We start from the raw sequence: 26,898 nt of genomic DNA on the forward strand, positions 1-26,898 counted from the left end.
CTGTGAATCCATGATTGATTTCAATAGACATAACAGGGGCAAAAAAGAAAGGTAAAGGAAGGTGATAATTAGTTAATTATTTGTTATTGAATAATCATTTTTAAATTATTCAAATGTGTTTTGGATACTTTTGAGTTTAATTTATTTATTAAAAGTTTATTTCCTTTCTTAAATTTTAGATTACCTCTGAACATCAAGAATATTCACAATCATTCCAAAAGTTTGGGGGCATTGACAGATATTGGGCACAGGGCTTTGGATAGGAAGAATTGTCTTTGCTGTTTACTGGAAGTTTCTTACAGTTTCATTATGGGATACAATTATACCATACAAGTCTCTGTTTTCTTGCAGTGCATCACTGACAGGGTCCTGACAGGTCAGTAAACTAGTTTGGATCTTGGGTCTAAACCTCATAAGTCTGAGCCCACTCCACAAAATTCTGGTTATTAGTACAAACCACATAGATGTCTTCCAATAATTTTCATTATTATTACATTTCTGACAAAATGTTCCAAAATTCTTTATAAGGAACCAAGCTGTAAAAAAGTGGTAATGCACCATGAAGCTGGGTGCCAACCACCGTAAAACAAGACGGAGAAGAAGCTGTAAAAAAAGGTCATATGGATCAAAGGTGACATCAAGTTTTGAAGTTGCTTTTATATTTATAATAAAGGTCTAAAACAGTGACATAGTACATTTATGATAAATGAAGACTTGCCAGCATCAACAGTTAGGAGAAAAGTACTTCTGCGGAAAAAAAAACAGAACAAAGGGTGAAAGGTGGTAACAGGTGTGATTTATAAGTAGGGACAATGGTTTAAAAATTATGTTATTAATTGCATTGGGTTACTACCTGCCATTTTGTCCATTCTCACCTGCGGAATGAATTGCTTCCCAGTACTGCTTTTTCATCACACTCAGAACTTCAAGTGATCTTGCCCCCATTTCCTGTTTTTGATAGTCATTGCTCTGCAACATCCCTAAAAAGGTAATAAATGATGAGCCTGATTTTTAATCAAAGTTTTGTTTAGATGCAGTGAAAAAGTTTGATACGTTTTTTATAAATTTTTCAATGCTGATAAGAACTGGCCTCATTTAGTGATACATTAAAATTGATTTTAATAAGAAATCTATTTCTTAATGCATCATTTACTTTATTTCAGTTAATTTTATGTCTTAATCATTTTGGGTGTGAAGTCAGTCTGGCATTAAAATGGTTTAGGGATGATCAACAAAGAAATTACGTTGCAAGTTAGAGCAGAAAAGCAGAGCTTGTGCAGACTCTCGGTGGTGTCAAAACATAATTAACTTCCTGCTCCAAATATTTTTGTAGCTTTGTACCTTTGGGTTTACTCTCCATTGATAGCAAGGAAATGCTACTCTCTTGATATCAAGTAGTATTTTACAATAAATCATCATCTTCCATCTTTTCTTAAAAGTTGGTTTAAACACCCTATGTTATTATTTGAATAAAAGCAGAGAACTGTTCTGAATTATATTTATCTGCCAAGCAACATCAGCAAAATACATTATCTAGTTCCTTACTTTATTATCATCCGTCGACCCCTTCTGTGTGGAAAATAGCTGCTGCTTTTCCTACATCAAATATTGATTTCATCTCATCTAATAGTATTTCAGTGACTGCGAAGCTATAAAAATAGAATTATTTTAGCTATTAACCACACTTCCTGCTTGGCCAGATTGTTCTCCTTCATGTTGACACAGTTCCAGTGGGCCCATGGTGGGCCAACTACACCCAGCGCTCTTTGGAATCGAGGCCAACCAGTCTTACATGCATTCGCACAACCTGGACTGCTACCACAGGGGTAAAAATGCATAGAAGAAGGAAAACTGACTAACGAGAATCACTATGGACTCTGCAGTATGAAATATGCAGCAAGTTGAGATGAGGAAACCCTCAGAAGTGATGAGCAGCTCATACAAAATGCTTATGTACCAGCATTTTGTATGAGGTGTTCTGTCACTCATACAAAACACTTTTCTGGGAAAGGTAAGGATCATCTATGAAGGTGTTGTGTATTTAATATTTCAGTAATATTTGAGTGATATTGTAAATATATTATTTGATCAAGCATTCTTTGTTAGTTACATAACTCATTATGGATTATATGTAAAAGTATGTGAATGGCACCCATCATTACGCCACCATGTCACAAGTGTGCACCACACTAAGGTAAGAACAAAGTACACATTATCCTCGAGTTCCAGTGTTTTCCTTTCGGTTCTTTTTGGAATTAGAAAACGTGACAGTGGCGACAAGTAAATTTAAAAATGAACTTGAGATGACTACCTACCTATTGAAGCACAGCAAGATGTTTGAGTTTTTTAAAAAAAAGCACCACACATTTTTTCTTCAGAAAAGGGACAGAGACGCTCCACTTAAGAATAAAGTGTGGTATGTGTCTCTTTGAAAGAGGACAGAGATGGTTGAGACAAAAAAAGCAGAAAACAGATGAATTTCATGGGTTCATAAACAGTGAGTATTGGGTGATAATAATTTTTTTTTAAAAAGTAAAAATGGCTGGCTACATTGGAAAGATAGATACATTCAATTGCACAAAAGATAACTGGCTGATGTATACTGAACGAACTGAGCAGGATCTTGAAGCAAATAAAATAGCCAGTGAGAGATGAAGGCCAGTTTTGCTGAGTGCATTTGGTGAAAGAGCATACAGTTTGCTTAGAGGTTTGACTGGTCCAACCAAACAAGCCAAATTGAGCTTTGCTGATATCATGAACATAATGAAACAACATTTAGAATGGAAACCATTGTTGATTGCAGAATGCTTTAAGTTTCATAAGCAGAAACAAAATGCAGGGGAGTCCATTACAGCTTATGTAAGTGAATTGAAGAGATTGTTCAAGCATTGTCATTTTCATGATGGGCTTAACGATGCTCTGAGAGGTCACTTAGTTTGTGGAAACTTACAAGAAAGCATTCAAAACAGGTCCTCAATAAAGCACAACTCACATTTAAAAGAGCAGTTGGAATTGCTGTATCAACGAAAGCAGCAACCAGAGGCACAATTTAGTTGCAGTCAGAAATAACAGTAGACGTGAACAAAATTGCAACATCTAAACAGAGTGGCCAAACAAATTGTGTTACCATTGCGGCTGGGGCTCACATACACCAGACCAATGCAGGTTTAAAGGTGAAACTTGCAGAAAATGTAATGAAGTAAGACTCATACAAAGAACATGCCAGGCAGTCAAAAATAAATGGATTGCACAGGAAAGAGAAAAGGATAAAAGTCAAGTTACAGTATCAAAAAGAGCACTAATCAGCATGCTGTTGATGAAAAATCTGATAATGATGAGAGTAATGAGGGTTGGGTAGCCTTGAGGTTTACAAAGTGAAAACTAACGAGAGACAAGCAATATGGCTTACACCAGAACTGAATGGTGACTTAATTAAAATGGAATTGGACACTGGCTCAGCTGTTTTAACCATTACAAAAAAATGAATTTGAATGGCATTTCAAAGATACCAAACTGAAGACTGCAGATATTTAATTGAGAACTTAGTATGGAGAAAAGATAACTCTTGTGGTAATGACATTCAAAACAGTGAAATACAACAACCAGAAGTTACATTGGACTTATATGTGGTAGAAACAGGACGGCCAGCAATGTGAGGCCATGATTGGCTGAGAGAACTACGACTTGATTGGAGACCATCCACCAGTTGCATGCCATATCCCCTGCAACAGAGTCAACTGAAAGCAAATTAAGAAAAGTACTGCATGATGCCACAGCAGTGTTTAAGGATGGCAGTGGAAAACTCAAATGCCACACCCAAGGTTTACCATCTGTGATAAAGTAACTAGTGAGTTAGATTGCATGGAGGGAGAAGGAATTCTTCCTTTGAGTGGAACGCACAGTCAATGCCAGTGGTCCCAGTAGCCAAGAATAATGGGTCTGTCAGGATCTGTGGTGATTTTAAGGTCATCATCAACCCAGTACTGAAAGTAGATCAATACCCTCACTTCAACAAAGCGGACTTAGCCAAGGCCTACCTACAGATGGAGATGGAAGAAGAGTCCAAAGTGATTCTCATCATAAATACTCACAAAGGGCTTTATCACTATAATACACTTATTTTTGGAGTAGTATCTACACCTGCAATCTGGCAGAAAACTATGGACCAGGTACAGCAAGGCTACCTAGGCACTCAGTGCTACAGTGGTAACATCATTGTTACTGGTGAGGATGATGAGAAACATCTCCAAAATCTCAAGATGGTGTTAAAAAGATTAGAATATTATGGTCTCAGAGCATGATGCGGTAAGTGCTGTGCTCTGCTTAAAATCAAGCATCGCTTACTGTGGTCATACCATCGATGTACAAGATTTGTAAGATTTGTTAATTACTGTAACAGGTTCTTGCCAGACGTGGCTGCTGTGCTTCACCTCTTGAACTCATTGCTACAGATCAGAAAGAAATAGCAGTGGACAAAGTAGTGTGATGTGGCTTTCCAAAAGGCAAAGGAAATGGTGACATCAGACAATGTACTCACACATTATGATCCACATCATCCAGTGAAGCTTGCCTGACCTCTTGCCTTGTGGTATAGGTGCAGTCATGTCACATGTTATGAGTGATGGAAGTGAACACCTCAATATTTTTGCATCACGTTCTTTTACTGCTGCAGGGAAAAATTATGCACAGATTGGAGTGCAACACATTTCCAACCAATACTTGTATAGGAAAGAGTTTACCTTCATTACTGATTGTCAACTACTAGTGTCCATTTTCAGTCCACAGAAGGGTATTCCACTAACAGTAGCAGCACGAATGCAGAGATGGGCTCTGTTCTTTTTGGAGGGCACAAATTACAAGATCAAATTCAAGAGGACAACTAATCATGTAAATGCTGATGGATTGTCCTATTTACACTTGGAAAAGGAAATACTTTAAAAATTTGCAAATGAAGACACTCCTCTGGACGTATTCTCCCTAACACAAATCAAAAGTGACCCAATTAAGGTAGAGATGATCTGAAGGGAAACCAGAAAAGATCCCTCACTATCTCAGGTCACGTGGCCACCCAAAATGGCTAGAATGTGAAGCAGAACTTCCAAGTTTCCCATTTTTACCAGTGCCAGGAGGAACTTGCCCTTTGACAGAGGTTGCCTTATGTGAGGATTGAGAGTTGTTGTACCATTCAAGCTAAGAGCTAAACTGTTGGAGAAACTATGTGGCAGTCATCTAGGATGGTCAAAATGAAAGAGTTGGCTCGAAGCCTTGTCTGGTGGATTGGAATATATTAGTAGATTGGGCAGCCTGCCGTGCACTGTTCAGAGTGTCAACGTGTCCAGAAGATGCCAAGAGAGGTGCCTCTCCAACCCTGGGAATGGTCTGCATTGCCTTTACGGAGGATTCATGTGGATTTTGATGGACCATTCAGGGCTACAAGTTTCTTGGTAGTAGTGGATATAACTAGAAAATGTCCAGAAGTCCCTTGCACTCATGCTTGAATCTCTTCTAAACCCAATTTCAGAAGGAGTATGCAGGACAAACAGCTGAGATAAATTAAAGGCTCCCCAAACAAGGAGGTCTGATGTTTCACTCCTGGATAAACAGTACTGGCAAGGGACTGGAGAGGTGATCAAAAGTGGGTACTTGGAAAGATTAAAGACAAAACTAGACCACACTCTTACTCAGTGGAAATTACATCCAATTTCATCTGGAGACGTCACATCAATCAGTAGAGGACAACAGTCAATTGTTAGAGAAGAATAATGTACAAAGCTGTCAGAACCACTTCCTGCAATCCCAGAGTCAACTCCTACAACCATCACAGAGGAGACTCCAGATCCTGAGATTGTTTCACAGCCACAATTATGTATCTAATACTTAAGCAATATTGTAAATATATTGTTTGATTAAGCATTCTTTATTATTTACGTAATTAATATGGGTTTTATGTAAAGTATGTGAATGACATACGTTATTATGCCACCATGTCCTAAGTGCGCACCTCACTAAAGTAAGAACTTAGAACACATGTTATCCTGGGCTCCCATGTTTTTCTTTTGATTAGTTTTGGAATCACAATGCATAATAGATATTTTGGGCTGAGATCCTTCATCAGTGCATGGATCACCTTTAGGCTTTGACAATGAACGGAGTGACTCTGAATGTATCACTGAGTTGAGCTCAGATAATTCCCCTTCTATATCTACACGAAGATTCTGAAGATGGACATTAATCTGTAGAGACTAATCAGTAGTCTATCTTTTTCATAGACAGAATCATTTGCAAGGTTAGAATCAGTGCTAGATATTCTGCTGACAGCTAATGAGCCTCAAGTATTTAGCTGGGAGATATGATGGCCATGGTCCTCCAAAATATCTGCACATGGACTATAAATACTGCTCATGGCTTGGATAAACAAGTACAGGTGCTGTCTACTGCACTTGTAGTTAATGTACTCAGAGAAAAAATATACTACTGCCAAAATAATTTAGTCATAGAATCCCATAGCCGCATGACACTGATACAGACCATTGAGGTCTAAATTATTTACTGCCTGTCTGTGTGTAGAAACAATGGACTGAGAATCTGTTGTGCACCCTAGCAGTATGCTTTAGGACCTCCACCAACAACCTACTCCTCTTCTAATTCCTACTACATTAAATCTAAATCCATCTCGATGGCAAGGATAAGGAGCATGCAGTGTATAAGAATAAGTACCCACCCTTTCCTGGATAAAATTACAGCGAGTTCCAGATCAGTCTAAGCAACAGAATGAGGAATCTTAAGGTATACTGCAGTATGTTCCTGTGACAGAGGTTATATCATCCTTAATACAAAAATAATATTTATCTAATCCAGTAATATTATTGTGATATACAAAATATAGAAATAATTAGACAAAGCAGCAGATACATGCCTTTAAGAAGATTCCAAACGTGTAGCTCTGGGATATTCTGCTCAATTATGAATGTAAGAATATTAGTGTTGAAGTAGAGTGCTGCTAAATGAACAACATTGTTCCCTTCACTGTCAGTCTTTAATATATTGGCTCCTAGAGATAGTAGATATTGAAGTGCATCAAATGCACCAGCCATTGTAGCAAGTAATAATGGAGTTGCATGGTATCTAAACCAAGAAGCAATAAAATTAAATAATTTAATTTGGAGAAATCAATATCTAGCTTAATATATTTATAACTTAACAACACAGATGTTCTTTTGGACGGGGGTGTACCAAGGGAGTGGTAGAGGTTGAGGACATATGCCCTCAATTCAGCTCTCATTTTGAAAATACCATCCTGTTTTGATCTTTGAACTATCCTTCATTCCACCACTCCAATTATACTACATTTGCAAACCTGCTGTATTTGATCAGGAGATGAGCTCCCATTTAATTGCATTGATTAATAAACGGTATCCGCTCCTTCCACCTCATTAAAATCACCAGTTCCATTTTTGCCTCAGCACATCTACAGCCTTGTTAGCTCCAAAAAAAACTATTCTACCACTCTCCTGGCTGGCGTCATATTTTCTACATTCTATAAATAACCTCTTCAAAACTCTGCCAACCATGTTCTAATTTGTATCATATTACTCCATTACTCTTAAATTCACTAATTTAAATTAGCTCCAGTACACAATTTTTAAAAGTGTTTTTTTTGGTTCCTTAAGATTGTTATAGCCAGGGCTGGTAACGGGAACAAGCTCCCACTGCCTATTAAATGTTCCCAATGGCGTGCGCCTCAAATAACCTCGACGACCAAATCCAGCTCCTGGTCTTCATGTGTGGCTTAGCTACTAAGCCCGGCAGAACCGTTCCTACTGACAAGGCAAAGCCAGGTTAGTGGCGCCTTAAAAACAGTCGATTCAGGCAGATGGGGCTTGTCAGCTGTGGTTGGCAACTCATCTAGGAGAAGGAAAACTCCGATCTCAAAGCTCCGCTGCCTTGTGGCTATACCCACTCATGGGGACAGTTTGGGAGTAAACTCCAAGGGAAAAATCTGGAGCTGGAGTCTCTAAGGCAGTTCTACATTAAATTCAATGCTGACTGACGATTACTGCGATGCTTCTGGTACCAAACTGTATCGGTTTCTGCCATTCCTTTGGGTTCATCCGATGCAGGGAGAGGAGCTTGCAACATGGGCAACAGCTTGCTCTCCATATCATACTGCCCAGGCTTGCGTATCTAGACAGCTAGGACACAACACCCACGGTCAACTCTGACCGACGGCTGCCTCTACAACACAACTTTAAAGCTGTTATTTTGTAATCCCACTTTGGCTTTACCGCTTCCTATATCTGTAGCCTCCCCTACATCACTCTTCCCCTCATTTTGCCTTAACCTTCTGAGGTATCTGCATTCATCTAATAGTGGGCTCTTGCACATCCCCAATAGTAAAGCACACCACCTACAATAATTATATTTATTGCTGCCCATCGTCCCCACTCTGGAACACCTTCATTTAACTGTTCTTATTCAATTTTCACGTATAAACTGATCCTTAAAACCTATTTCTTGATTAAGTTTGTTGTTGTTTTTCCGAATAGCTCCAAATGTGGTTCATAGTCAATTTTTGAAATATAATGCTCTTATAAAAGCACCTTGGTGTACTTATTACAGTAACGATAATTGCTTAGAAATTCATCCTCTAATGGAACTGCTAAACACTATATTGATTTCAAAAGAATGAATTTCAGTGCAGATATCACATCCTGATATAGTTAACATTACTAACTGAGGATGAACTTCCAATCAACTTTATAAATGTATTGTTACAGAAATAGCTAGGAGAGAACATCTGTTTTATTACTTTTGCCACCACTCCACCCAACCCTGCTGGTGATTGAGATCAAAAATACACAGTATTTGAAAATTTGACATCTGCGCAAGCGCATTTCTATTTTATAACAATGTTATGTTCGTGTTTTGTGAATCTAGACTTTTTATTCCATTTGTTCCAGAATCATCCTATATTGAGTATAGAGTAAGAATGTATTTACAATTCTAAAGCGAGCACTACAAATGCAAAATAAAAGAATGGACATCACTCCACTTCAGTACATTGTCTCAGCCTTTGAAATACAATGATTCATCAATATTATTGTTGGTGAAAGCCAGACATTGACAGAAAAAACATTACTGATGTTTCACTCATAATGTAATGTACAAAAGGCACAAGCAATTGCAAATAAACATAGTCACTTTGTTTTTATTATTTAAATATTTAAATTATTTAATTTTGTGTTCTTAATTATTTGTCTCCAATATATAGGCAACGTAACACTTACTCAGCTGATGTCTCTAGCTCTAACAGTTTGGGATCCTTTCTATGCAGAACTCTAATGCAGGAAATGTTGTCAAAAAATGCGGCAAAGTGCATTGCTGTCCACCCTCGTGCATCAGTCATGGTATGTTCTGCCCGCAATGCTATCAGGCAATTCAGAACACCAAGTGAACCGCACTTTGCTGCCAAATGCAAACCTGTTTGACCTACAAGCGAAACAATTACAAGTTGAAACAGAAAATAACCTTGATACTTTGTTAGTTAGATTACAATAGAATCTTAACAGATTTTAAATAACAGGCTGAGGTTGTGGAGCCAGGTTCTATCAGCAACGCAAGTGCTGGGTGAGGCGGGAACTGCAGCAGCTAGTGAACTTGTCACTCAGAGCTGGACCAATATCTATATGACAAGGTTTGCTCATGCTTTGGGGATGATTTAACTAATTTGGCATGCGTTTGGAACTAGAATGTAGAATCAGGATGGAGGAAAATATATCCAAAAGAATACACAGCACCATAGGAAATAGTGCTGTATTACATAGGAGTAGACAAGATGTAATACAGGAAGACCTTGGACAAATCCACTAAGCAAGGTATGTTAATCTACTGAACTGCAAGTGCAATTGATAAATAGGATTATGATGTTTATGTAATAACAAAGACCTGCTCAAAGCAGGTCAGGATAAAGTAATAAACATTCCTGGAGACCAGGCGTTCTGGAAAAATAGGGGAGGGGAGTTCAGGGAGGAGTGGTGAATTGGCAATACTGATTAAGAATATTGAAGAAGAAGAATATTCTGAAGTCCACTGACTCAAGCAATCCCAAATTCACTTTTGAAACAGGCGGGAAGCTCAGACCACTGTGAGAGTGAGAGTTTGAAGATATTCTTGAACATTCCAGCCAGTTGGAGGCATAGGTTTCAGCACCAGCCCCATTGGGGCCTGATGCTTCATAATGGTTTACCCTCTTGTAGATGTTCTGACATTAGTCTCTGAGACAGAGATCACAGGGTCACTGGATGCTGTGGGGATTTGGGGATTCATACAGGTATGGTGTTACTCTTCCTTTTTAAGTGTGCATAAAAGGCCTTGAACTCATCGAGGAGTGAAGCATTTATGCAATTTATGCATTTGGGGTTTGCCTTATAGCAAAGTACATTAACTGTATACTATTAAATGTTTTGTTAATTCAGTAATACAAAACATTAAAATAATATTTTCTAATATTATTTGCAATGTAAAATCTTAGAACTAAAGCACAAATATACATTGGTTTTGAAAGCATTAATGAATTGAAAAATGCTAGTCACAGAAAATTAATCCCTATATATCCTGCTTTTACATGTTTAATAGCTTTAGGAGCCCACCTGAATTCACAAAATTAACACTGCGAGGCTGATTGAATTTCAGACGTATTGTGGTCAGCTGACAGATAATTGGCACATGGTTATGTATCGCAGCATGATGAACAAGTCCATAGCCAGCTTCATCCACAACTCCAAGTTGTGACATTGGATTTTGCTGACAATATGAATAAAGGACAGCAGCAAGTCCACTGTCAGTTACGGATAGTAGACCAAAGGGTAAATTCTGCATTGAAAAAATATAGAAACTAGCACAATTTCATGACATCCATATTTCAGCACAGCACTCTTAAAAATGAGATTTCTGGATGTTTATAAAATAACTTTTGAATAATATGTTTATAATACAGATATAGCATATTGATGTCCAGGTAAATTATGGCTCATTCCATGTAAGGATCACTGTGCACAGCTTTCTAAAAATAACTGCACAATTAATATAGAGGAAGATATGAAAAATGACAGCACTAAGTCTCAGAATATATGTATGATTGGGAACAGGATAGAGAAATGTGCAAATATTCTAGGCTTGTTGAATTGTGAATTTCTGTGAAAAACCTATATTTCATTTCTAGAACTGTTGGCAATAATGAAGAATAGTTGGTGCTTTGAAATTTCTTGTCACATGTTCAACTTTGCAAAGTTCATGCTCAAAGTTCAAAGTAAACTTATAATTAAAGTATGCATATGCCACCATATACTACCTTGAGATTCATTTTCTTGCAGGCATTTGCAGAGCAAAGAAATACTATATAATCAATGAAAAACTACACACAAACACTGACAAACAACCAATGTGCAAAAAGACAAACTGTTCAAATACAAAAATAATAATAATAAAATAATATTGCGAACATAAATTGTAGAATTTTTGAAAGTGAGACCACAGGTTGTGGAATCAGTTCAGTATTGAGGCAAGTAAAGTCATCCACAGTAGTTCAGGAGCTTGATGGTTGAAGAGTAATAATTGTTCCTGAACCTGTGGTGTGGGAACTAAGGCTTATGTATCTCCTTCCCAATAGCAGAAGTGAGAAGAGAATATGGCTTAGATGGTGGGGGTCCTTGATTATGGATGCTGTTTTCTTATGGTAGTGCTTCTTGTAGATGTGGGGGAAGGCTTTCGCTGTGATGGAAAACCACATCTAGGATTGTATTTAACATTCAGTACCACAGATTAAAAATCCAATGAGATGAAGATTTGCACTGAAATGCCAAACTGAGAGATCTCCAATAGTTTCTCTTACCGCTACATAACTGGAAGTATAACCAAATATTTAAACAGTGGTAATGGCATTGTCTTTTAACTTCTGTATGGAGCAATTTCTGGTGCCCTGTACATCGATTGATTTCATGCCTAATCTCTTAAAGGGGAGATGTATACTGGCTTCAGCCACTGCTGGAGGTCGTTAGACAGCTTAGAGTGCCTTCCTACCACACATGAAAACAAATATTAGACATAGATAGAAAACATAGAAAACTTACAGCACAATACAGGCCTTTCGGCCCACAAAGCTGTGCCGAACATGTCCCTACCTTAGAACTACCTAGGCTTTACCCATAGCCCTCTATTTTTCTAAGCTCCATGTAGCCATCCAGGAGTCTCTTAAAAGACCCTATCATTTCCGCCTCCACCGCCGCCGCCAGCAGCCCATTCCACACACTCACCACTCTCTGCATAAAAAACTTACCCCTGACATCTCCTCTGTACCTACTTCCAAGCACCCTAAAACTGTGCCCTCTTGTGTTAGCCATTTCAGCCCTGGGGAAAAGCATCTGACTATCCACACAATCAATGCCTCTCATTATCTTGTACACCTCTATCAGGTCACCTCTCATCCTCTGTTGTTGAAAGGAGAAAAGGCCGAGATCACTCAACCTATTCTCATAAGTCATGCTCCCCAATCCAGGCAACATCCTTGTAAATCTCCTCTGCACCCTTTCTATGGTTTCCACATCCTTCCTGTAGTGAGGTGACCAGAACTGAGCACAGTATTCCAAGTGGGGTCTGACCAGGGTCCTATATAGCTGCAACATTACCTCTCGGCTCTTAAACTCAATCTCATGATTCATGAAGGCCAATGCACCGTATGCCTTCTTAACCACAGAGTCAACCTGTGCAGCAGCTTTGAGTGTCCTATGGACTCAGACCCCCAAGATCCCTCTGATCCTCCACACTGCCAAGAGTCTTACCATTAATGCTATATTCTGCCATCATATTTGACCTACCAAAATGAACCACCTCACAGTTATCTGGGTTGAACTCCATCTGCCACTTCTTAGCCCAGTTTCATATCCTATCAATTTCCCATCGTAACCTCTGACAGCCCTCCACACTATCCACAACACCCCCAACCTTTGTGTCATCAGCAAATTTACTAACCCATCCCGCCACTTCCTCAACACAAAATACTCTGCAGATGCTGGGGTCAAAGCAACACTCAACACGCTGGAGGAACTCAGCAGATCGTGCAGCATCCGTGGAAACGTTCAGTCAACGTTTTGGGCTGGAACCCAGTCAATGTTTTGCCTCCATTTCCTCATCTGGATCATTTATAAAAATCACAAAGAGTAGGCGTCCCAGAACAAATCCCTGAGGCACACCACTGGTCACATGTTCTCAAACTTTGCATTGGATGTCTGTGCAGAGAAAACATACAACTGTGCACCAGGTGGCAAATAAATCTTTAAGATCGGAGATGACGCCTCATTGGTAAATGAGGAAGGTGACTGATGAGCATGCACAAGAATTTGAATTTGACCACATTTTATAGGAAATTTAAACAGTTGCATATTATATGCATTGATATGATTGACCATTATTGGTAGAGAGGGGTGTAGGGAGCCTACACAGACATTGGACATCTCTGTGCATGGTTCTGACAGGAACCGTGCCTAGTGACCCCATCCATTGCTATTAGAAGTGTAATAAAGTCATCTGAATGATGAATTTCAGCGAGTGTAAACAACCCATTCATAAGTGACTGTACAAATAGATTCACACACATTGCTCCATGCACCACAGCTTCAGTCTCTATTTAACAACAGTCTCTATTGATCATTTCTGACACTCATATTTTACAATATACTTACTTACCACAACTTTTAGACTCATAGAAAAAGATCTCACAATCTACAAGACCGATCTGAGTCATTGCAAGCACATCTCTCAGACACATTGTAACCTACTTTGCTCTCCATAGGCTAAATGATTTTGAAGAGGGTGCTGCTACTTACGGGACCAGATGCTACAAAGACACATGCTAGCAATGGAGAGGAGATTGTGTAAATCACATTAATTCTTATTCTCACATCCCATTTCAGAAGGTTCTAAAGTTGACCTTGTTGAACTCAATAAGCTCTCCATAAACTCATGCTTGCTAAAAATTATGATCCTTTTGAACAGTCCTTTCTACTGACTATATTGTGTTTATTTCTAGATTTGAATATGGTAGGACAGGCATCAAATTAATTATCGCAAAAACTGATGTCACCTCTGCACACTTTTGTCATGCATATGTGATTTGCAACAAATTTCACAGTTTATGGCACAGTGTATCACCTGCAATGGTGATATTGCACTCATCTGCATTAAATATGTAACATCTTGTGATTTTCTATCAATGTCACTGGGACAATCCTTTAAACTACTTACAAACTCACTGCATTGATCACAATAATCCAAGGAAATATTTCACCACCAACTTTCCCTTGGCAACTATTAATGCAAAATAAATACTTCTCATTGTTCTAAATAATTTTATGGGATCTTTACATGTGCATTAAATATGCAACATTTTTAGGCCAATATCTTGTGATTTACTATCAATGTTACTGGGACAAACCCTTAGAAACTACTTACAAACTCACCGCATAGATCACTGTAATTCAACAAAGTGTTTCCAAGGCAACTATTGATGTAAAATAAATACTTTTCATTGTTCAAAATAATTATATGGCATCCTTACAGGTACTTGAGAAAGCAGACTTGACTGTTTAAAATCTCATCCAAAAGACTACTGTGCAATACACTCCCAGTGCTGAACTGGATTGTCAACCAGAGCTTTCTGCTTAAGTCTTTGGAGTATGACATAAAACTACAATCCAGATGTAAAAATACTATTAATAGACAATACAAAGAAGTGATATATCTTAGCACCTTGCATTTTGCAGCTTTTTTAGGACCAAATTTTTTCTTTAGTCGTTCAGTTATCTGTCCTTCATTTAATGGTAGTTTGCTAGATTTGAACATATGAACTGCTTCACTCATGGCTCTCCACCACCGAAATTTCTGAGCTTTCTGAAGGAGATTTTCTAGTTCTATACAGATTACATAATAACTGTAAAAAATAATGCAAGACATTTCAGAACATGAACAAAATTTGAAACAGAAATAATCTTGTATAGATCAAAGTAAAATTTAAAAGAAAAGCAAAACACTGCATATGCCAACTTCAGAAATAGAAGTAGAAAGCACTGAAAACATTCAGCAGATTAAGCAACATCTGTGGAAAGAAAAGTGATGTTAACAGTTCAGGTGAACGATTGAATCTTGTTCATCAAATCAATGGCCTGTCATGTTCTTACTTCTCTCTCCATAGATACTGCAGTACCTGATGAGAATTTCTAGTATTCACTGCATTTATTTTAAAAATTAAAAGATATCAGCAAATAAAATTGTTGCACATAGATTCTTTAAATTACTTAAATCAGGAAATCATATAGTACTGTGCAAAAGTCTTAGGCAAATATATATATAGCTAGGATGCCTAAGACTTTTGCATATTATGGTATTTGTCAACATTGGGTGGAGAGTGAGTTTCCAGGAACAAAAGGTGTTAGGAATGGCTAAGGTTGAGCACTGGGGAGGCGTGTAGAACAGGTAGCAGAGAAGCAATGCTGGGGTGGGAGGAGGGCAGGCATGGCACAGGTGCAGACACACTCAGCCCTGAGACACCAGGCAAGGTAATTTAATTCCAAATGACTGGTTTACTCATCATTACAGAATGTCTCTCTAGTGTTTTCTGCTCCCTCCCCTCTCCTTTCTCTTTTCCCAATCATGGTTCCCCTCTCCCTGCCTCCTCCCCACCCTCAGTCCACAATAGAGACCCATATCAGAATCCTCTTTATCATCACACACTTATGTCAACAAATTTGTTTTTTTTTCCCCGGCAGCAGTACAGTACAATACATAAAATTACTACAGTACTATGCAAAAATCTTAGGCACCCTAGCTATTTAAAATCACAAAACCTTTGCTGGAATAAAAATTACAAAACTACTGTTAGCTTTAGTGCCCTGGGCTATAGAAGATGCAAAAGAATCAACATTACGTCCCATGATTATGTTTTGAAATACAGAGAACTGATGCTCACTACATGTTTTTTTTTGTTTTTCGCACCATTCGCTGTAAACTCTAGACTGCTGTGTGTGAAAATACCAGAAGATCAGCAGCTTCTGAGATACTCAAACCACCTTATCCGGCATCAACAATAATTCCATGGTGAAAGTAACTTCAATCACATTTCTTCACCATTCTGACATTTGGTCTGAACAATACTGAATCTCTGGACCATTATCTGCATGCTTTTATGCATTGAGTTGCTGCCACATGATTGGCTAATTAGATATTTGCATTAATGAGTAAGGGTACAGACGTAGCTATTAAAGAGGCCTCTGAGTGCATAACTACATTTATTATTCAGTTATGCTCTTCATCAATATTGAAGAACCTTAAACTAGCAAGCTCATTAAGTTTGGTGACATTACAATAGTCATCTTCCAGAGATATGACATTGAGTTAGTAGTGAACAATGAATAGGATCAAACTAGCATTCCCTAGATTTCAAATTTAATTGAAAGCATATACAACCTGATACTTTGTCACCAAGTGCATGTGCAGACTTCGACAACATTATTTCTGGAGTTCAGTTTAGACAGCAAGGCAATGAGCAACACAATCTGATAGAAAAAGGTCTACTCATCTTTAAAGATTCCAAAGACCACACAGCTTAATTATTATCTTTTAAGGTTTCTCTGAGGTGGAGGAACTGACAAATTTGTTCTGCATAATGCACCAATCTTCCATTTTTTTTAAAGAAAAGATTGTCTCCTCTCCTAATGAACAGGATAACGAACAGGATAACAAGGCAGAGCAGGTACAAGCTGAGGGCCAAGAGCAAAGTGGAGTACATGTAGAAGCAGATCCCTTGCTTCCAATAAATAGATGACAAATATGTATATGTATGTGAGTCTATGGGCAAGCCACATCATTTCCTAATGTTGAATCTCAGCCAAAAATATTGACCATTCCTTTGCTCCTACAGATGCAGCTTGACCCACTGAAATGTTCCAGCAACACAAAGACATTTCTTCTCACCTCAATTATAAGTGACTGCTTCTTTATCCTGAGAGTATACCCAGCAGTTCCAGAATTAATGTTACAAGCTGAAGACTTTCCATTAGTACATATTGTAGCTGTGGGTAACTATAAGACTAAAGAAACTGAGTCGCACAGTCTTCAACCTGAAATGTAAATTCTACTTCGTGTTCCAAAGATGCTACCTCACATGCTGAATGTTTCAGCATTTTCTGATTTTTTTTAGTTAACATTTCAATTTTTCAATTTTCATTCATAGTCAATCTCCTTTTAAAATATAGCCTCTTCATTCCAAGAATCAATTATCGCACCCAGTTCAAAATGCCTCCAACGCAAATACATCCTTCTGTAGGTAATCCAAATGAAGCTTCACCAAAGCCCTCTAAGATTTCAGCAAGACTTACTTTTGCACTCCAACCCAATTGTACTAGAGGTCAATTTACAAGTTATACTCAAAATTGCTTGTTGTACCCACATCCGCTCCCTGAGGAACAGCACGCTAAGGTTCCTCCAGACATGAGCACTGTCATAACGGGGACGCTGGGAGCAGACCCAAATGCAAGACACAGACACTGAAGTACTAGGAACAGGACAGGACTAGAGACTAGAGTTAGGGACGTGACTGGATGCAGACTAGGAGCTGGGACAAGAACACAGACTTGGGCCAGGACATTGGCTAGGCAAGCGGGACCAGACTAGAAACTGGAAACTAGGAGCCTGGGCTTGCACTCTGAGCCAGAGACTGGACAAGGACCCAGAACCTGGGTCTTGACTTGGACTCGGACCCTGGAACTAGGTGAGGACATGACGTGACTACAGGACTGGACATGGCTTAGGTTCTTCATGGCTTGGGTACTTCATGGCGAGGTCATGACAAGGCTTGAGTTTGGACTCCGAGCCAGAGACTGGACAAGGACCCAGAACCTGGGTTTTGACTTGGGCTCTGACTCCGGAACTAGGCGAAGACATGACATGGTCTTGGGAGACAGGAACCTCGGAACACAAAGCCAGAAGCCTTGACTTGGTCTTGAGGAGGACAGGAACACAGAGCACACAGCCTTGGTCTTGAGAAACAGAAACATGGAACACAGAGCCGAGACCCCTCCTTGGGAACAGGACGTAGGGCCGGGACTCATACACAGAATGTTGAACACGACGAGACGGTTCCCAACACTAGGTAGTGGCAGTCAGACCTACTTAGCGAAGGTGTGGACACAGAGATGGTTCCCAAAACAAGGTAGCGGCAAACGACTAGACTTACCTAGCGAAGGCGTGGACACAGAGATGGTTCCTAACACTACGTAGCAGCAAACGGCCGGACCTACCTAACGAAGGTATGGACACAGAGACAGCTCCCAAAACTATGTAGCAGCAAATGGCCGTACCTACCTAGCGAAGGTGTGGACACAGAGACAGATCGCAACACTAGGTAGCGGCAAACGGCCAGACCTACCTAGCAAAGGTGTGGACACAGAGACAGTTCCTAACACTAGGTAGCAGCAAACAGCTGGACCTACCTAGCGAAGGCATGGACATAGAGACAGTTCCAAACCAACGATAGACAGTTCCTTATCTTGACACAGCAAGGCTCCGGTCTCGCTCTGGTGGTTGAACTTGACAAGGTTGCAAGCAAGGCTCCAGACACAGGTTGCAGGCAAGGTTCCAGAAGGAAGGGGAAGGGAAGGGAACAGTCCAGCCTCAGGGTAGCAGCAAAGACGGCCTGACTTGCGCAACAGAGGCAAGGACAGGAAGGGACAGATCCAACTGCAGGATAACGGCAAAGACGGCCTGACTTATCCCACAGAGGCAAGGACGGGATACTGACGAGACGAACCAGCAACTACACTCGAACCCAGGGCCACTTATATTCCCAGCCCCAAGACGAGCCTCAGGTGCCTATAATTAAGCCCAACTGAAACAAGGGACAGCCGGAAGACCTGGTGTCCCGAGTCCACAGACCGGAACGTGGACTATATGGACCGGACCATGACAAGCACTGATTAATTTCTTGCTGTTTAGAAGCTACACTGATTTTCTGTTCTTACCAAAGCGTATAACCTCACATGTTCCTACCATATTTTCCATTTGTAACCTTCTCACCTAATCATATCCCTTTATGGACTCTTTTAATGTTCTTCACAATTTACTTACAGACCCAGTCTTGGAAATTTGGATAGTGTATTGCTTAAGGCTTAATACTGATTTCTGAAGCTCCCCGCAGAGAGCTCTATCAACCTGACAAATGACCCGTTTAGATTATTTCCACTTCTATAAGTTCTTTATCTATATTAATATGTTAGCCCAACCCCATGAGGTCTTAATAATGTCACAGTTGTACTTTCAAAGTTGCTATAAAGGATTCAAACACATTGTACATGATGTTTGCAAAATCAGTAATCGTTTTTGTCTGAATAAAATTTCGAAAATGATATTAATCTGAAATTTGAAGGAAACCTTTACTTTCAGCCCTACCAAATTCACTGACCTAGTCATTTGAATGAATGAGATTGCACAACATGGAAAATGGTCATTTAGCTAGGGTGTCAATGTCAACTCTCTGAAAGAGGTATTAAAATCATACTGATAATGCATTTGCATCAATTTCAGGTGACTCATCTTTCTGAACTGCTGTACTCTGGAATGTGCAAAGGCTCCCATCACATCATTTTATTCTAAACTTTTATCTGTGATATATATATTTTCAAGTAAAAATGGTGTATATCGAGAACTAAATAATATTCAATTTTAAAGGAAAAAAATGTAGATGGTGAAGATCCGATACAAAAACAGAAAATACTGTAAATATTGAACAAGTCAGGCAACATATGCGGAGGAGCAGTTAATACCAATGATTTTATTAATCAAAGTAGAAAGAGTTAGAGAGCAAAAATGCTTTAAATACAGAAAAGAGGAAAGAATGGAGAGACTAAGAAAAATATGAATAAAAATTCCAACTGGTATAAAAAGTGAGAGTTGATATTTCAATCTGATTTATCTGGAGCAGATGTAAATAGAAGGAGATAAATGATAATAAAGGGAAAACAAAAATAAAAATCCTAGAACTGTGAGATCCAGACACTGAAGTTACGAGAAATCTGAAATACAAGAGAATATTTGAAATACACATCATGTCAGACAGTGCCTGCAGGGTGAGGAGAATTGACAATGTCAGAGGGGTTAGAGTTTAGAACTTGGGACACTTTGTTACAATTATACAGGACATTGGTGAGGCCACACATGGATAATTGTAGACAGTTTTGGTCCTCTTACCTAAAAAAGAATATGGTAGCATTGGAGGCAGACCAAAAAAGATTAACTAGACTGATCCCAGGGATGAGAGGGTTGTCCTGTAAAAAAGGTTGTTAAGTGGGTCTCCATTCTTTGGTGTTTAGAACACAGAACAAGGATCTAATTTAAACATAAGATTCCAAGAGGAAATAACAAATAGATGGCTCATCACTAGTAAGAAATTCAAATTGGAGCATAGTTTCAAGAATTTTAAACTGGAGAAGAAATTTCTTCATACAAAGATTAGTAAACCTCTGAAATTCTCTGCCCCCAAGAATTGTGAAGGGTAGCTCATTAAAAGTATTTTAAAATGGAGGTAAATAATTTTTGTAAGACTTACAGATTGAGAGCTCATGAGCATCTGCTATAAAGGAAGAATTGAGGCGTAGAGAAGATCAGCTATGATCATATTGAATGGTCGGGGTGGGGGGTTAGATGACCTGTTCTTTCTCCTGTTTTCTTATATTATTATGTTCTGCCCGTGCTGATAGACTTCAATGATGAATTATTTTAATTGACTGAATTCAGCATTCATGGCTGTAATGTGCCTAAATAGGAGGTGAGGTGTCCCTCAATTTACATTTAGTTTCAGTGGAACACCATTACATGCTGAATGAAAAATCATAATTGTAGGATCAGGATTGAGGATTAAAGTAGCAAGTGAGTGGAAGCTCAGGTTCTCACTGAGTCTGAATGTAGTTGTTCTAAAAAGTACCCACACAATCAACATTTTGGCATGTCCAAAACTGAATAGCTCACAATGTAAGCACAAACTGCATTGCACTAAATTGAAAGGAGTACGAATAATTTACTGATTTACCTGGAAAGAATATTGGGTCCCTGTATGGGGGTGGGGGAGGAGGAAGAGATAAAAGGACAGGTTGTACATCTCTCACAGTTACGTGTTGTGAAGCTGTGAGACAGGATTTTAATGGAGATAGAAGAATAACCTAATTTTTTAAAGAGCAAAATTATGAAGAGTGATCCATTGAATGCGAGGATTGGCTGGGTGGAAGGTGAGGAGAAGGGAAATCTGTGCTTACTTTGGAGAGAGGAGAAAGGCTGAGGGTAGAAGTGCAGGATATATAACAGATGCAGTTAACAGCACTGCCAATTATGGTGGAGGGGAAGTCATAGTTAATTTAAAGGGGAGACATTTCAGATTGTGGAAACTTAAAGCTTTAAGTTCCTTGAGGTCAATATCACAAATGACCTGACTTGGTCCAACCAAGCAGAGTCCACTGCCAAGAAGGCCCACTAGCGCCTTTACTTCCTGAGAAAGCTAAAGAAATTTGGCCTGTCCCCTAAAACCCTCACTAATTTTTATAGATGCACTGTAGAAAGCATTCTTCTAGGGTGCATCACAACCTGGTATGGAAGTTGTCTGTCCAAGACTGGAAGAAGCTGCAGAAGATCGTGAACACAGCCCAGCACATCACACAAACCAATATTCTCGCTTGGACTCACTTTACACCGCACACTGTTGGAACAGTGTTGCCAGGATAATCAAGGTCATGACCCACCCAGCCAACACATTTTTCGTCCATCTTCACTCCGGGAGAAGGCTCAGGAGCTTGAAGACTTGTGCGGCCAGATTTGGGAACAGCTTCTTTCCAACTGTGATGAGACTGCTGAACGGATCCTGACCCAGATCTGGGCCGTACCCTCCAAATATCCGGGCCTGCCTCTCGGTTTTTTTGCACTACCTTACTTTCCCTTTTCTATTTTCTATTTATGATTTATAATTTAAATTTTTAATATTTACTATCGATTTGTACTCCAGGGAGTGCAAAGCGCAGAATTAAATATCGCTGTGATGATTGTACATTCTAGTATCAATTGTTTGGCGACAATAAAGTATAAAGTAAAGATATAACATCACTGAAAACTAGGAGAAAGATATGAATGCTCACAGAAAGTACAGTAGAAGGAGAAAAATGCAGATGAATAGATGTGAGAGTTTGTGGGCTTGTAACCCATTGTCTGTGATAAAGACACGGAAGTTAGAATGGGTAGTGAAATACCGGACAAGAACCATTTAAAGAGTAAGAGTAGGGTAGAAATTAGCAGTACGAGCAATATGACTTTTAAGCTCAGCGATCTTTAAATTTTCTAGAACAAAAGTACTTAACTTCACTGGAAGTGGAATCCCCTGATTCCAAAATAAATCAACAATTAGGACAAATTGTCCTGGGAACATCTAATCAATCACTTATTCAATTCAGTCACTGAGCTGTGTGATTTCCCTTATATCCATTTATGTAAGTTTTGCAGTGGGAATACTTGAAGGTCTTTCTCTTCTAGGATGTGACATCCTTTTGATATTACAATAAGATGCTGTATCATTATAATACTTTTAAGATTCCCCATAAGCCATGGAAATCCATAATAATTCTTATGGTCAGTTCATTCTTCAAAACAGCACCCAGAATGTATTAGAATCTCAGGAGAATCAAGTAACAACACAGAAATGTCTCCAACAAGCATCATAAGATCTTATTATAATGCAATCAAAGGTATCATTCATGAACTCAAGAGAATATCTGCAGATGGTAGAAATCTGAGCAACACACACAAAATGCTGGAGGAACTCAGCAGACCAGGTAGTATCTATGGAAAAAAGTACAGTCAACGTTTAGGGCCGAGACCCTTCGGCAGGACTCATTCAATTGGGAATCTGACGGTGTTCATCCTAAAAGATGGGTTATTGAAAAATGCACACGTCTACAAATGTTTAACTAAAAGACAGATTATATAAAATTTGGCAGCTGTGCATTGGTGGCAATATTCATTTTCTGAAATCTGTATTTGTGAGTGCAACTTATATTTGAAGAAATGATTATCTCCTTGAACTTCAAACTAAATCTGAATTGAGTCTTCTGGGATGCTAAATAGAATTACATTGATTAGAATTGACTTAATTTTAATGTAGCTATGATGGAATATAAATCATGAAATTAGTGAAATTTTCCATTAAACGTAAATTTACATAGATAGCTTTAATGAGTTAATGCAGTCCCAGTAACAATTAGGATTAGACAGAAACAGATATAATTTATAAACAATACATGATAAATAGACCAATTCAACAGAATCAGAATTAATATCATCAGCATATGTCGTGAAATTTGTCAACTTTATGGCAGCAGCAAAATGAAATATATCATATGATAAATAGAGAGAGAAACAACTGAGTTACATTAAAAAAATATATATCCATTAAATAGTTAAGTTAAAATAAGTAGTTAAAGTAACAGAAATAGAAAAGTAGTGAGTAGTAATGGATTCAATGTCCATTTAGAAATCAGATTGTAGAGGGAAAGAAGCTGTTCCTGAATCTTTGAGTGTGTGTATTTAGGTTTCTGTACTGAATTCACTTTATCAATAATAACGTTATTGAATTTTGTTCATTATAACATATAGCACGTATAACATGATGGATCACCACAGAAGAGATATTCTATCAATATAAACTTTAATAAGTAAGTGAAATATATATGAAAGTGCCACACAATTAAAAAATATACATCAACTTTATATTTTCATATAATATTTATATTTTCATTATAAACTTTATATTTTCATATAATCCTGATCCGGTTCTGGGCCGTATCCTCCAAATATCTGGACCTACCCCTCGGTATTTTTGCACTACCTTACTTTCCATTTTTCTATTTTCTATTTATGATTTATAATTTAAATTTTTAATATTTACTATCGATTTGTAATCCAGGGAGCGGGAAGCGCAGAATCGAATATCGCTGTGATGATTGTACAATTGTATCAATTGTTTGGCGATAATAAAGTATAAAGTATAGTAATCTATTGTATCATCTGTCTAAGCTGAAAAATAACACTATCTGATTCTTTTTTTGAATTGTGTGCACAATACCAGAACAAAATTTATATTTAAGATAGTATTAGGAGAGAAAAGAATTAGAGAGAAAGTAAACTAAAAATGAATTGATTAAACATGATCAACCTTTGTAAACATTTCAGTATGTACATTTCAGTTTTTACAATAAAATGAGAATTATTTTCTTGTCAGTTTCCCACCTACCTTTTCCCATCAAACTGCATAATTGGCATGGTATATTGGCCTCTGAGTAACATGTCAGGATTGAATAATTGTTTCAGATAGTGTACAGCCTGGGAATGGATATCATCAAAGGCAAACTGTAATAAAAGAGTAATGATTATAAAATATACATATTGAAATTTTATTTGTAGTATTCTAAACATAACTTTGCAGTATTCTAAGTATAACTCAAAATTCAATCACATTTATATACACATTATATTCCTTTAACATTATTCTCTCCATCACATTTGATAATCATTAAATGGGTAAATAGATTAAATATAAATTTCCTTGGCACAAGCTCAATTCAATTCAATTTCAAATTCAGTTTATTGACATCAAACTGTACACATGTATACTGCTAAATGAAATAACATTCCTCCAGACCAAGGTGCACAACACAGTATATATAATTCGCACACATAATGCATAAAGTAATATTACCACAAATAATAATGTCAATATACCATACAAGTTGTGCTGCACTTTTGATAAATATCTCTGACGGGCGGAAGAGAGACCGACCCCAATGATCCTCTCAGCCGTCCTTGCAATCCTTTTCAAGAGGATTGGGGCCAGATGCCTTTCAATTCTGTTATCAGCTGGTCAGTTCTTCTTTGGTACAAAATCTAGTATTTAAATATTCATAATCCAATACATATTGGTGGATAATGACCAGAACTGGGACCATTTTTTTCACTCTGGTCATCACTTTTTATTTGATCCTTTGAAGCCAGCTGAATGAACCAGTGGGAAAGTGAGCAATTATATATGACAAGCAACACACATCAAAGTTGCTGGTGAACGCAGCAGACCAGGCAGCATCTCTAGGAAGAGGTAAAGTCGACGTTTCGGGCCGAGACCCTTCGTCAGGACTAACTGAAGGAAGAGCTAGTAAGAGATTTGAAAGTGGGAGGGGGAGGGGGAGATTTTTGGCCTCACTGTGCCTTACTAAGAAAGAGGTTTATGGTGTGCATCACAGCTTCACAGCTTCCATTAATCATACATCAGGACTTCCTTATTTGTGTTACATTAAAAATAGATCTGAGAAAGTTTGTGGCATTATACAGTAAATACTAGTTAAATATTTCACATAAAATGGAAAAGTTTAAAGTTTTCACTCCTGACACAAAAAAAAGCTCTAGTTTTTCCACCCACGTCTATATAGACAGAATCGGGAAGCATTTTAATTGAGGGTCAATACAACCTAAATTGCTTGATTTCACACTTGATAATCATAGTATATGAATATCAGCAAGGACCAGTGAATAGCAATTGGGACTGAGATGACATTTCTCAACCTCTGCTCTAACAAGAAACCTTATAGTTCGACATGTTAGATCAGTTAAGTGAGCATAAAGCACAATTTGAACCTGGAATAGGCCAAGATTTCTTGCAGCTTTGCAGTCAAGGTTTAAGTCAAGTTTATGATTATATTCATGGGTACATGTAAGCACAGAAGCAATTAAAAACTTACTTGCAACAGCATCACAGGCACGTAGCATCATATAAGAACTTGTCACAAGAAAAATATAAATTACACACAAACTTTTTCAAGAACAAAAAAAAGTCCATTTTGGAGCAACTTGTCAAAATGGCCATAGTGTTGTTAAACTGTAGAGATTAGAGTTGTCCCAGTTAATTCAACAATCAAAAGGTTGAAGGGAAGTAACTGTCCTAGAATCTGGTGGTCTGGGATTTCAGGCTTCTGCCTGATGGTAGCTGGGGAATGACAGGTATCTTTGATGATAGATGTTGCCTTCCATTGGTGGGGATGGATGTAACTGTATTGTCTTAAGCAGAATCCACTACTCTCTGCAGCTTCTTATGTTACTGCACATTTGAACTGCTGTAGCAGAACATGACAGACAACCAGTCAGGATACATTCAACAGTACATCTGCAGAATTTCTTGTGTTTATCATCCAATATGTTAATGCTCAAGAATTTAAAGCTGCTGATCTCTCTGCAATGGAATTCCTAATGAATTCTGGAATGTTTGTCCTCCTTCCCCTTCCTAAAGTCAACAATCAGCTCTTTACTTTCACTGAAGTTCAGCGAGAGATTGTTTTTGCAATACCACTCAACCAGATGACCTGTCTTACTCTGGCAATCTGACTCATCTCCTTTAGTGGTTATCCAGCAGCAGAAGCACCACGAGTGCATTTGAACATGTGTGTACACAGAATACAAGGAGTTAAGCACACAGCCCTGAGGTGCACCTATTTTAATGGTTAGTGAGGAGATATTGTTACTAATCTGCAATGATTGAAGTCTTTAGACAGGGAAACTGAGTATCCAGTTGTAGGGGGAGGTACAGAGGCTAGTCTTGAAGCTTGATAATGACCTTCGATGGGATGATTGTGTTGAACACTGAGCTGTTGCCGATGAATGCCTGTATGAACACCTGGTGTCCTGGTGAACCAGAGCAGAGTAAAAAATCAGAAAAATAGCATCTGCTGCTGACATGTTATGGCTGTAGGAAAACTGGATTCAGATGGAGTTGAT

The 26,898-nt window shown here is 38.4% G+C and overlaps 1 protein-coding gene across 1 annotated transcript in view; it reads right to left on the reverse strand.

The window, feature by feature from the left end:
• The window catches only part of ankar (ankyrin and armadillo repeat containing), a 75,955-nt gene that overhangs the window by 40,136 nt on the left and 8,921 nt on the right, over window positions 1–26,898 (reverse strand). Inside the window, exons 5-10 of the mRNA XM_063052589.1 lie at window positions 24,371–24,486; window positions 14,803–14,983; window positions 10,650–10,872; window positions 9,288–9,489; window positions 6,917–7,125; window positions 876–980 (exon numbers count right to left, since the gene is read on the reverse strand). Of these exons, the coding sequence (XP_062908659.1) occupies window positions 876–980; window positions 6,917–7,125; window positions 9,288–9,489; window positions 10,650–10,872; window positions 14,803–14,983; window positions 24,371–24,486 (1,036 nt within the window). The remainder of the gene's footprint in view (window positions 1–875; window positions 981–6,916; window positions 7,126–9,287; window positions 9,490–10,649; window positions 10,873–14,802; window positions 14,984–24,370; window positions 24,487–26,898) is intronic.

This window comes from Mobula hypostoma, chromosome 6 (genome assembly GCF_963921235.1).
Source record: "Mobula hypostoma chromosome 6, sMobHyp1.1, whole genome shotgun sequence".
Lineage (NCBI taxonomy): Eukaryota > Metazoa > Chordata > Chondrichthyes > Myliobatiformes > Myliobatidae > Mobula > Mobula hypostoma.